Source organism: Schistocerca americana, chromosome 1 (assembly GCF_021461395.2).
Source record: "Schistocerca americana isolate TAMUIC-IGC-003095 chromosome 1, iqSchAmer2.1, whole genome shotgun sequence".
NCBI lineage: Eukaryota > Metazoa > Arthropoda > Insecta > Orthoptera > Acrididae > Schistocerca > Schistocerca americana.
The window spans coordinates 177,545,521-177,557,510 of NC_060119.1; the positions used below are offsets into that span (position 1 = coordinate 177,545,521).

Consider the following 11,990-nt stretch of genomic DNA (forward strand, 5'->3'; position numbering starts at 1 on the left):
GTAGTGGAAGGGCGACTAGATTTAATTGCAATGTTAGAGATTATATTGACCCTCGAAGAGTCAGTAGTGCACAGGATGGATAAGATAGGCGATGTCAACGCTTGTTATTATGCCGACATCGTGGTGGCTCACTCATAGGTCACTTCATCGCCGAGGTTGAGCAGGGCTTTCAGACGCCACTTTGTCGAGAGACTAACATGAGTAAGCCAACTTGGCCTTTACTGACATGGTAATCAAAGTATGCAGTACAGAGAGCGGCGTTGAATAGTTCGGACAGCCTCTACTACATTTGAATCATTGGTCAATCAGTGCTGAAGAGCAAAAAGTCATGACATTTTCACCATCCCCTTAGAACCATCTCACCAATATTGGGAAAAAAGGGGACTAGTCCATGCGACTACCTCTCTTCTCCGCACACCTTAGAGCACAGACATGAAGACGAACTCTAAAACTGAAAAACGCCATGTAAGTAGCTACGCTGTTCTTCTAGAGCGGGATACAAGTGCATGAAAGCCACGTGACAGAACGTTTTCGCCAGCAGGGTACATGCCAAACGGTGATGTTAACCCCCCCCCCCCCCCCAAAAAAAATGGCTGTGAGCGCTATGGGACTTAACTGCTGAGGCCATCAGTCCCCTACAACTTAGAACTACGTAAACGTAACTAACCTAAGGGCATCACACACATCCATGCCCGAGGCAGGATTCGAACCTGCGACCGTAGCGGTCGCGCGATTCCATCTGTAGGGCCAGAACCTCCCGGCCACTTCGGCCGGCGGTGATTTTACCTGTTCACGGGGAATTCTTGCTTGCTATCCGTGCTATGTGATTTAGACTAATTACAGCGTCCACTGAGGCAATTCAAGATTAATTGTTTAGCGCACTTCAGATACGAATGGAACCCCCAGAAACCTCTCTGCCGTACACTTCGCTGTGGTTTGGAGAGTTTGGATATGGATAGTAGATGTGGACGGCTATTGAGCGGCCGTGGCTCAGGACGATTCCTTAAGTAGTGGAAACAATGCCAAGATGAACGTCCACCTTCGTCTGTGCTAAGGCTAATGATCACTTCTCTTCAGTACATGATAATGTAAAGCGGTTAGAAAGTTAGCAGCGTCGTTGTGACAACATTATCTGCAGCATTTATGTCTGAGAGAGGAGAGTATCTAGATACTGAAGGTGCCTATCAGATGGTTACATTTACCACACGAACTTTGCATAGCAAATAGGTTTCATACGTATCACGTCACACATTATGAAACTAAAAACCTCAGATGCTGCTAATGATTGTGATCTACCTGGTACACGAAATGGAAAAATAATATTGCTCTCTTGTCATAGCGGGCCCTTCCCATTCAGTATCCAAGGGTTTTTTATAATGTACTGCACTTTTCAGACTGTTATTTCAGGTAAGGATTACCAAACAGAACATATAGATGACTGGCGCTAAAATATTTTTTTATTGTAACTGATATAATTTTCTCCATAAGTAGTTCATTGCTAAACCAACGAGAACATTGTAGCAGAATTAGATTCTCTTCTTACAGCTGAACATCTTCGATGTTCTAAGCCGTACTAACTTTGGTGTCGCATTCAAATGGAGATTATCTAGTGGAGCGATGTATGTCCAAGCTGTTCAAGTATTTTGTTACTTTCTGTTACTGAAAAACGAAGTTTGTTTCATTTGTATATTTCAACACTTCGTAATACATGGAGGATAGTTAATCCGTTCGTTGCCGAACTAAAATGATTACCATTCCTATGGAATTTCGTATTTCTTTCTGAGTAGAACGTATTCACCACTTTTACTTTTATTATTGGTCTCAAAGAAAACTTCAGAGGATTAGGAGAGTCCTCGGGTCAAGTGCGAATGACCAGTGAATATGGAAAAGACTGGTTATTAGTGTGATTTCGTGATAAGTGAAGTCATGAGCTTTACCCCCTCTTCAATGCGAAGGAATAGTGCTGTTATCACTGGTCTTCAGCATTACTACCTTATGATTTCGTGTTTCGTTACGGATGAACTCTGTGGATGTCAGACGTGCGAAGCGTAGAGCCAGGGAGAAGCAATGCTGACGACAGGAACTGCACCGTCTTCACCACAGCTCAGTTATACAGTTGTACAGATACAAGTTTTGATGTCATATTTACAACCTCATACGCAATAATGGCTCTGAGCACTATGGGACTTAACGTCTGAGGTCATCAGTCCCATAGAACTTAGAACTAGTTAAACCTAACTAACCTCAGGACATCACACACATCCATGCCTGAGGCACGATTCGAACCTGCGGCCGTAGCGGTCTCGCGGTTCCAGACTGTAGCGCCTAGAACCGCTCGGCCATACGCAATAATCACAGATGCTCAGATTATGTGGTGTTTCACTTGTACTGAAACTGAAGGTATTTGAAAAAATGGTACATTTTATGAGAACTTTTCTTGGAACCTGTAGTGTCTTTAATTTCAGAGGTGAATTACTTAATGAAATTGCAACGCTTTCGGTTTCATCTAATTAAGATTCAATAATTATTTCTTTTATTATAAGGACACAGGTGGAAAAATAATGACGGTACATTTATATTGACTCAATAAACTATTAATGTAGTACGAAAGAAGAAAATATCATGAGATATTGCACCACAGGTACTTCGAACACAGAATCAAATTTAGTTTCTGCTCAGTCTGTATATATAAAGAATGGTGTCCGTTTGTTTGTTTTAATTCATGCTAAGCTTCAGTTTTATTCCGATATTGATGAAATTTTTCATACGTTACGAAGATCATTGTCTACATAAGATTTCGTAATCTGATTTGAAACATATACGTATGTAATATATAAGGGGGGAAGGTTGTTACCAAAAATCTGTAAAAGTTCTTGGACGATTTACTTCAAATTTCTACACGATCCTCTAACGAACATTTTGACGGACGTAGGTTATAGATTGTTTATTGTACACAATATGTACAAAATAGATAAAGGATGATCGTTGCTAGCAAACGTATCGAAAAGTACTTGGCCCATTTTCCTCAAAATTCTTGGCCGATTTACTGCTACATTCAGATGAAATAGTGAAGAAAATACATGAAAAATTAAATGCCTATCAGATGAAATATATCGTGATGTAATTCCTGTAGTGAGAATAAATTACAGGGCGATACCCGTCTTGGATACATGACAAGTAGACATCACTAGATCGCTGGCCGATCAAAAAATCGAAGAGAACTCGAGATTTCCCGAACGGTGTCGTAAAATGCTCGAATAGTTCAAACACAGCTCTGGTTGAATCACTGAAAACTGACCTGAAAAAATAGAAGACGAATTTTCCAAATGATACACTTATCAGCCTACCTAATTTCCAACGTTCTTCTGTAGCACTACATCTCCAATACTTCGATTCTCCTCTGTTTTTGTTTACCATACGTCCGTAATTCACTACTGCACAATGCTGTGCAGCAAACGTACGTTTTTAGAAATTTCTTCATTAAATTATGGCCTGTGTTTGAGACTTCTAAACTTCTCTTGGCCAGGAATGCCCTTTTTGCCTGTGCCACTCTGCCTCTTATATTCTCCTTGCTTCGTACGTTATCGATTATTTAATTTCTACCGTAACGGAATTCCTTAACTTCTTCTACTTGGTGATCACCAGTTTTGATGTTCTGCTTCTTGCTATTCTATTTCTGTCACATCTCATTACTTTTTGTCGTTTTTGAGATTACACTCAATCCAAACTCTGAAATCATCAGATTGTTCATTTCGTTCGATGATCTTGTAATTTTTCTTCTCTTTCACTGACAATAGTAACGTCATCGGCGAATCTTATCATTGACATTGTAGTGTTCGCAGAAGAGCCAACACCGTGTTACGAATGGAGGCCGAAATGTACGCCTTTTAGCTCACTCAGGCTGGCATGAGGAGGGAAGAACTATACTGACGTGAGGTCTGGAACATGACAAGGAATTAGAATTCAGAAAGCGGACGTAGCTAGTTTGATACTTAACTTTAATCCATTAATGATGAACGTCGCTCTTGGCGGTACATGATTCACAATATTGTCTGTTCAGAATTCATTCTAATTACTGAATATGGCGCCTTGCTAGGTCGTAGCAAACGACGTAGCTGAATGCTATGCCAAACTATCGTCTCTGCAAATGAGAGCGTATGTAGGCAGGAAGGCAGGAACCATCGCTAGCAAAGTCGGCTGTACAACTGGCGGTGACACCACAGAAATTCTTTCAGGTTGAATATTAATGCAATTCTTCAGTTTTTCTTTTGTTTTAGTCACCGTTTTTTCGTTGCATAGACTGAACAGGGGGACTGAAAGACTGTATCCCTGTTTTAAACCCATTTAATCTACACAAAACGTCCTTGTTGTACCAATGTTATTGTTTCCTTTTGGTTCTTGTACATATTGTGTACATCCTTCTATTTCTATAGCTTACACCCATTGTTCTCAGAACTGAAGACATCTTGTACCATTTTACACTGTCGAACGCTTTTTGTAAATTGACGTATCCAATGAAGATTTTTCTTCGACCTTGGTTTCATTATCAAGGGCAGCGTCATAACTGCCTATCTGGTCCCTTTACCTTTCCTAAAGCGAAGCTGATCGTCATCTAACAAAACCTCAATTTTCTTTTCCATTCTTCTGTATATGATACGCTTATCATAAAATGCAACTACAAATGGTGCAACTTATCATACAGCTGAAAACATATTCATTCGTCGTACTCCGTTGACACACAGTGATTCAAATATACCCTTCTATTTGAAGTGATCGCAGTTTCCCATGCATCCTGCATTACTCTGGGTATCAACAAGACACAGAGCCAATCACATTGTGTAGCTGATACTAAACTTCACGGGCAACGCTGGACACTGCAGTTAGTAATCAATAAAAGACGACAGAACATAGCTTTAATAACACTGTTGTTAACAGAACTTCTCCGGTTTCATTGGGGATTTTGTCGTATTCGTATCCCCCTCGTTGTCAACTAGTTGGGACCGGAGAGCTGCAGTGTTTTGGCTCGAGAGATGCGGCATGGCTACGGTAGCTGCACGCCAGGGGAAAATATGAACCTTTGCGGGGTAAGCCGTCCGCTTAATTGCCGACGCAGTGCGAGAGCAGCGGCAAATTGCGATGCTGATCTTCATTGTTTCCGGCCAATTTTTCAGCCGCGGCGGCACTGGAACAACAGGAGCGGTTTGCCGCGGCGGTGGGGCGCGCTGCGGCGCCGTGATAAGGGAGGCAGGCGCCGCCATTAACAAGTGCTGCGGCCGCAGATAGCGCGAGGCGGTGCGCCAGATGGCTATCTAGTCGGCGGCCGCGAGGGGGAGCCACCGGAAAGCGGCAAACGAGCAGCCGGATAATTTTAAATCCCTCCTACTAACAGATTAACCTCGCCCACACTAAGCGCGCCGCGCTAGCTGCCGCTCATTCTCTTTTTTTTACCTCTCTACATACCACCTTGCGGCCCTTACGGTCCGGCGTTGCCTCCTTTTTTCCCCACTTCCCTCAGCACCAGATTGCATCTGAAAACTCCGGAGAAAAAAATTGCGTGGAATTAATTTCTACTCACAGGCTGCAGAGTGCTGGTAATCCGCCTGTACTACACGGAAACGTTTTTGGAGGCGTTTTTTTTCACCCCTGTGATAAGTGCGTATAGCGCTGTGGCTCACGGAGAGGCCGAGCGCCGTAATGAACAGCGGGTAGCGTTCTCTTCCTACGTAGGCGCTTCTGTGTATTCTTCATCGTCACCCCCAGAACCACTCAAATAGCGATCGGAATTTTATAGGATGGCAAAGACATCCTGCTTTCTAAAAATCCCAAATCTTGCATGATTTTCATCAGATTGATAAGATAATATGTTTATAACTAAATGTACACATCTCCTTCTTTCCATGAAACTATTACTGTTTCGGTTTGATATTCTCAATCAACACGTTTTTAACAACAGTAGTCAACACTTATCTTAATTGTATCCAAAACTTTTTAATATACAACTGTTAATGTAAGGCTAAATCAAATTTTTGTTTTACTTCCCAACAGTATCATTTGAAATAAACGCGAACTGTAAAGATCGCACGCTGTGATTCATCCACCGAAGTGAAAGAAATATTTATATACTGAAATTTTTCGTTTGCTGCTTTCCAGTTTGCAATGCCGTTTCGTGCCCCGATTAGACCTATTGTTTACATGCTGTGCAAAAAACTGACATGCATGAAATCTTTCTTCATGACAAATCAGCACACGACCAATGATTCTTGTGCCGACTACGCCTTGTACCATAGGCGGAAACTGAACGCACCCGAAACACAAGGAGAGCTGATGTAGTTGTTGCATAATCTTAGCATGTTAGTGAACACACCACTGTGGTAATTTGTTTTCTAATTTATTTTATAACCATAGGATACTACTGCATTATAGCTGACAACACATTTTAGGCATTTACGTTTTCTCTACATCCCATAAATCAGTTGATACATAGATGAAATGAATAGTATCTGAGTGCGCCTATTAATTTTGCTAACATCCTTAAAAGAGAATCCGGAACTTCGTGTGCTTCTCAGTATGTTGCTGTATGAAGTTATAAAACATGGCCTGCTGTTACATCTATCGAGCAGTTAAGGAAGAATTTCCGGTTCGCGACAAAATTGGTATTTTTGAAGATATGCGTGCGAATACATTCTGAATAGGTTGGTTGAAATGGCTCTGAGCACTATGGGACTTAACTTCTGAGGTCATCAGTCCCCCAGAACTACTTAAACCTAACCTAAGGACATCACACACATCCATGCCCGAGGCAGGATTCAAACCTGCGACCACAGCGATCGCGTGGTTCCAGACTGTAGCGCCTAGAACCGCTCAGTCACCCCGTCCGGCTCTGAATAGGTAAAACAGCGAACTGTAAATATTCATTTTAATGCACTATTTTGTTTTTGTCTGTTCAACAGAGAATCTCATCGGTAAGATATATCAGTGCACAGAAACAAGGTTGAAGTTTAGCGTAATGTCAAAGTCAATAGACAGAGGACTAATGTACATTGTGAATAGGTAACAAAGGCATTTTAAAATCTACTTATGGAGAATTCAATAGAGAATCTCGTCTGTAAGATATAACAAGGCACCGAAAGAAGTCTGAAGTTCAACGTAACGTCAATAATAAAATTAGCGGAGACTGAGAACTAATTTGGAGCGTACAAGGATGGGGAAATACATCGGACGTGGGCTTCCTTAGCGATCTGTAACAGCGTTAGTGTTGCAGAAGTTAGACAAATCATGAAAAATCACAATAAGGGTTAGTGAATGGGGATTTAAACATTTCTCGTCCCGATTAAGATTCCAGAGTAGTTACAAAATTCAGTATGCTGTATCGCAACTGAGCTCTCGTTTATGTGACTTAATTTACAGTCACGAGATTTTTTCCACACACTGAGTTTCGTTCGTGAAATATTTGTTTTCGTCGATCAAATATTTGGAATCAGAACTGAAAACTTCAAGCAGCCAAGATCGCTATAGTACAGCATTTATTTTGATAACCATTTTCATAAAAAGCTATGTTGCCATCTTCGAATCTTAGTAGTACATTTCAACGAATCTCACACCATAAAAAGGCATTACAAGATGACGAAAACCTTAGTATATCGCATGTTTTCATGTTCTTGTGATGCCTTTTTATGTTGTGATATGGTATAATATGCACATGGACGAGATTCATTGAAATGTATTGCGTAAGATCAGAAGACGGCAACATAGCTTGCTGAAACCGGTAGTCAAAATAAATGCTGTACTATAGCGATTTTGGCTGTCCGTAGTTCTTTTTACAATTTTATATTAATCTAGATCATCTCCATATCTGAAGATTGTAAAGCATATACGATCTAATATTTACAGGGAGAGTAAAAATCAGATATCAGAAAAATTATTTCGGACAGTGCGTTACAATTTCCATGTAAAATCCTCCTTCGACAATAGGGTTTTAGTGGTGCAGTCCCATCGTTATTTATACGTGCTCTCTGACTGATTAATGTGAAATAAATGATTTAAACATATCGCTAGGCATTGATAAAAGACATAACTAACTTAAGGATGAAAGTAAGCTTCGTTTTTGGTGCCACTACCAAGTAACACTGTCCTATAGAACTTTGATCTTACAAAATGAAAGGTACAGTACAGTACAATACGATGTAAGAGATAACTGAAAGACAGACACAATCAGACGAACAGAAATGGCACTTTTATTTAAAGACGATGATTACATTGAAGTCACTGCAATTTATGACACCCTCTGCTCATTAAAAACTCGGGAAATGGTCCTTAATAGGGTATGTGACCATTACGGACAGGAGCTCATGCTCTGCAACGTTCAACCATAATGGTCACAATGCTGGTTAGCAGTTCTTGTGGTAGGGCATTCCATACCTCCACTAGCGCCGTTGCGAACGGTTGGATGGACGTTGGTGAATGTAGACGTGCTACAATGTGCCTCCCCAACGCATCCTATACGTTCTCGAAGGGCTTTGAGTCGGGAGAACGATGAGGGCAGTCCAGTAGCGGTATATTCTAAGAGCTCTCCACCTGCGCTGTTCGGTACGGTTGCACACTGACATGCATGAAAATAAAATCAGTGCCGAATGGACTCCTGAAAATAGGCACATGGGAAAGGGGTTAAGTGTCACAATAACTTTTTTCGGTGAGTGTACCGTGTTCACAGTTCTGGAGGTAAGTATTCCCGTACATCATGCCTCCCCACACAATAACACCTGTGACAACAAAAACGAGCATGTTCGACAATGTTCCTATTGGCACGATTGCAAACGTTGCCGCCGATGTGTGGTGGTCAGGGGATGACAACGCACTGGTTGTCGGGCAAAATGACCACCGCCATGCTATCGCAGATCCGCTGTGGAGCGTGAAACTGCGTGCCATACAGCCCTCTTAGATATGGTTACAATTGCACCTTCTGTTTGACGTGAGTCCCTTCTTGTCTGTTACACATTGTAGCGAAGTTCTGCTGCTGTAGTTTCCCGTGGTCAACCACTTCAACTCTTTCGAGCAGCAATGCCTGATTCTAACATGAACAATGCTGTGAACAATACCAAGCTCCTGGAATTTCCGATGATTCTTCCCCATCTGAAGTCATCAGATGTTGTCTCCGTCTCCGAGCCCTGTTGTAATGAACACCACCACAATGCACCGTAACTGCTCACTGATTGCCTCTCTCTCTCGCTCTCTCTCTTTCCCATTCCTGCAACTGCCTCGTGTTCTGGGGTCAGCGCCAATGGCGGTGTAGCCATTCTGAGCTCAGGCTATATGACGTTGAACTCACTGTGCACCACTGCACGACTAGACCCTGGTAACAAGCTTCTGCAGCCCGCCCGGTTAGCCGAGCGGTCTAACGCACGGCTTTCCGAGCGGGAAGGAGCGCCGGTCCCCGGCACCAATCCGCCCGGCGGATTCGTGCCGAGGTCCGGTGAGCCGGCCAGTCTGTGGATGGTTTTTAGGCGGTTTTCCATCTGCGTCGGCAAATACGGGCTGGTTCCCCTTATTCCGTCTCAGCTACACTATGTCGGCGATTGCTGCGCAAACAAGTTCTCCGCGTACGCTTACACCACGCAAACATAGGGGTTACACTCGTCTGGTGTGAGACATTCCCTGGGGGGTCCACCAGGGGCCGAACCGCACAATAACCCTGGGTTCGGTGTGGGGCGGCGGAGGGGTGAAGTGGACTGCGGTAGTCGTCGTGGGGTTGCGGACCACTGCGACTGCGGCAGAAACGGAGCCTCTCTGTCGTTTCTCGGTCCCCGGTTAACGTAACATAACATGCTTCTCCACTTTCATTCATTTTCATCGAGTGATTTAAATGTAGTGTAACGTTATCTGTATCGTCCTTAAGATTTTAAAATGAGTGTGATTTAACCATTTGTAATTAATCTATATGCGTGAAACTTCCTTCCCGTTCTGACCATATCTGGCGATTTGTTAGTTACCTTAACTGTTAAGTTTGTTCGTCGTTTGCCCTCGACTGCAATGAATTTTACTGACAACGTGGTCCCACAACTGATTTTATGATCTTTTTTTGTGTCTCTTCTTCCTGTGGTTTTAGGACATTTTCGGGCATTTAAACTCAGCCAAACACCGTCACATATAGGTTTTGTAAAAATCACGCTGTGTATTTTGCGCAAATCTCTATGTTGGCGGAACTCGCGTTACTTCAAGCACCTGAAACTGGCCTAACAGTAGGCTACAAATTTAGCCAGTCGCCTTTTTCTTAGCTCTCTTCTGAGCGTCTCCGTGGATAGTCAACCTGGACGGTGCAGGAGGCGCCCTGTAGTCTGACCTGGCCTGGCCTGGCTCCGTGCGTGCGGTACCTGTTGTGCGCGTCACGCACGGCACGCAGATGCGGGCACGCACGGCACAGCGCAGCCACAGGTGTCCTCGGCTCGAGCTGCGCCACACACACTCCCGCGGCGGCCGTCGCACTCTTTCCCTCGCATTCTTTCACCCCCTTGCTTGCTTTTTTTCCCCACTCGGCTCGCGCTGGGGTGGCAGCAGCTAAATCGAGTCTGGCGAGCATGCTCGCTGTCGCAAATATTGTTTGTGGAGCGCCACTAACGGCGAAGCGCACCAGAAGACCGTCTCAATAATTCAGCAGGTGTTATTCCCAGTGGGCGTATGCTCGGTGAAAAATTCAATGCCTCTCCTACACAGAAAACCTTTTTTTTATCACTGAAATATGAAGTGTTTCCTAAAATAGCAGGAGGCTGACATGGTAATAGACAAGCCCATACATCTTACCATTGTCGTCGTGTTCATGTCAGCTTCAGCAATTAGGGTACAAAATTAGTTTTAGAAACAATGTTTTCTCGATAGTCCTGAAATGTAATAGCTCTGAGTCTGTAGCTGACAGTCATTTGTGGACAGGTGACGTGGCAGAATAGTTGTTAGTTGGTTCTAGGAATTGACAGTATTTAATAATTCGCCTTTCCTCTATATTGGCTTTCTAGTAGATCTAATGTTTCTTTGACGAATCCTTAAGTGTTTTCATATTTCGCTCTCATCCGGTATAACGTCTACCACCGTTCTCTTATAAAGTCCGACTATCACTGGGTCATCTGAGTTCTGCCACACGTATGTTACTGTTACTCACATTGGTCCCTACAACAGCGTATACTACGGGAGGCATTTCAGACCCACAATAATTAAAACTGGACAGCTGGTACAGAATTTTTCCATTTGTCTTAATTCTCATTCTTACGGTGAATGAGCCGGCCGAGCGGTTCTAGGCACTTCAGTCCGGAACCGCACAACTGCTACGGTCGCAGGTTCGAATCCTGTCTTGGGCATGAATGTGTGTGATGTCCTTAGGTTATTTAGGTTTAAGTAGTTATAAGTTCTAGGGGACTGATGACCTCAGCTGTTAAGTCCCATAGTGCTCAGAGCCTTTTGAACCATTTACGATGAATGCCACAATATATGTTGAACTCGCTCTTTAAATGATAGTTATGAATTATCATTCAACGTTTCGAAGGTTAACTCCATTCTCTTCGTCAGGAATAAGAGTGACTACTGTCACTATTTTCTGTGCATCTGCAAGCATACGCTAGCGCTGGTGTCTTTGGCCAGTGACGTCAGCGTACAATGATGTTCAGTCCCAGACTGTCGTACGTCAGAGTTATGGATGGCAAACTTGTACTCTCCCTCAAATGACCTATAAATATAGCCTTTGTTTCTTTCTATCTATCTTCCTCCAAGATAATTTTCATTGTTCCAGGTATTATTTAGTCAGTATATGCAATAAAAATATGTGTTCTGTGCCATGAAAACGTCAGATCTTTCCCTGTCGTTGGCAACACACGGTTAAACTACTCTCTTCTGCGTTGTACAGATGTATGCGGTAAACAAGACTTCCTTGAATTAGACGTCCAATTAGTTTCGGAGTGAGTTTCCTCCCGGTTTTCGTAGCCAAATGAAGATAGGGAAATTGACAATTG

General features: G+C 43.0%; 1 protein-coding gene across 1 annotated transcript in view; it reads right to left on the bottom strand.

The window, feature by feature from the left end:
* LOC124614060 (WAS/WASL-interacting protein family member 3-like) overlaps positions 1 to 10,573 on the bottom strand; it is a 47,660-nt gene extending 37,087 nt beyond the window's left edge. Inside the window, exon 1 of the mRNA XM_047142916.1 lies at positions 10,337 to 10,573. Within this exon, the coding sequence (XP_046998872.1) occupies positions 10,337 to 10,573 (237 nt within the window). The remainder of the gene's footprint in view (positions 1 to 10,336) is intronic.
* Positions 10,574 to 11,990: the final 1,417 nt, after the last annotated feature.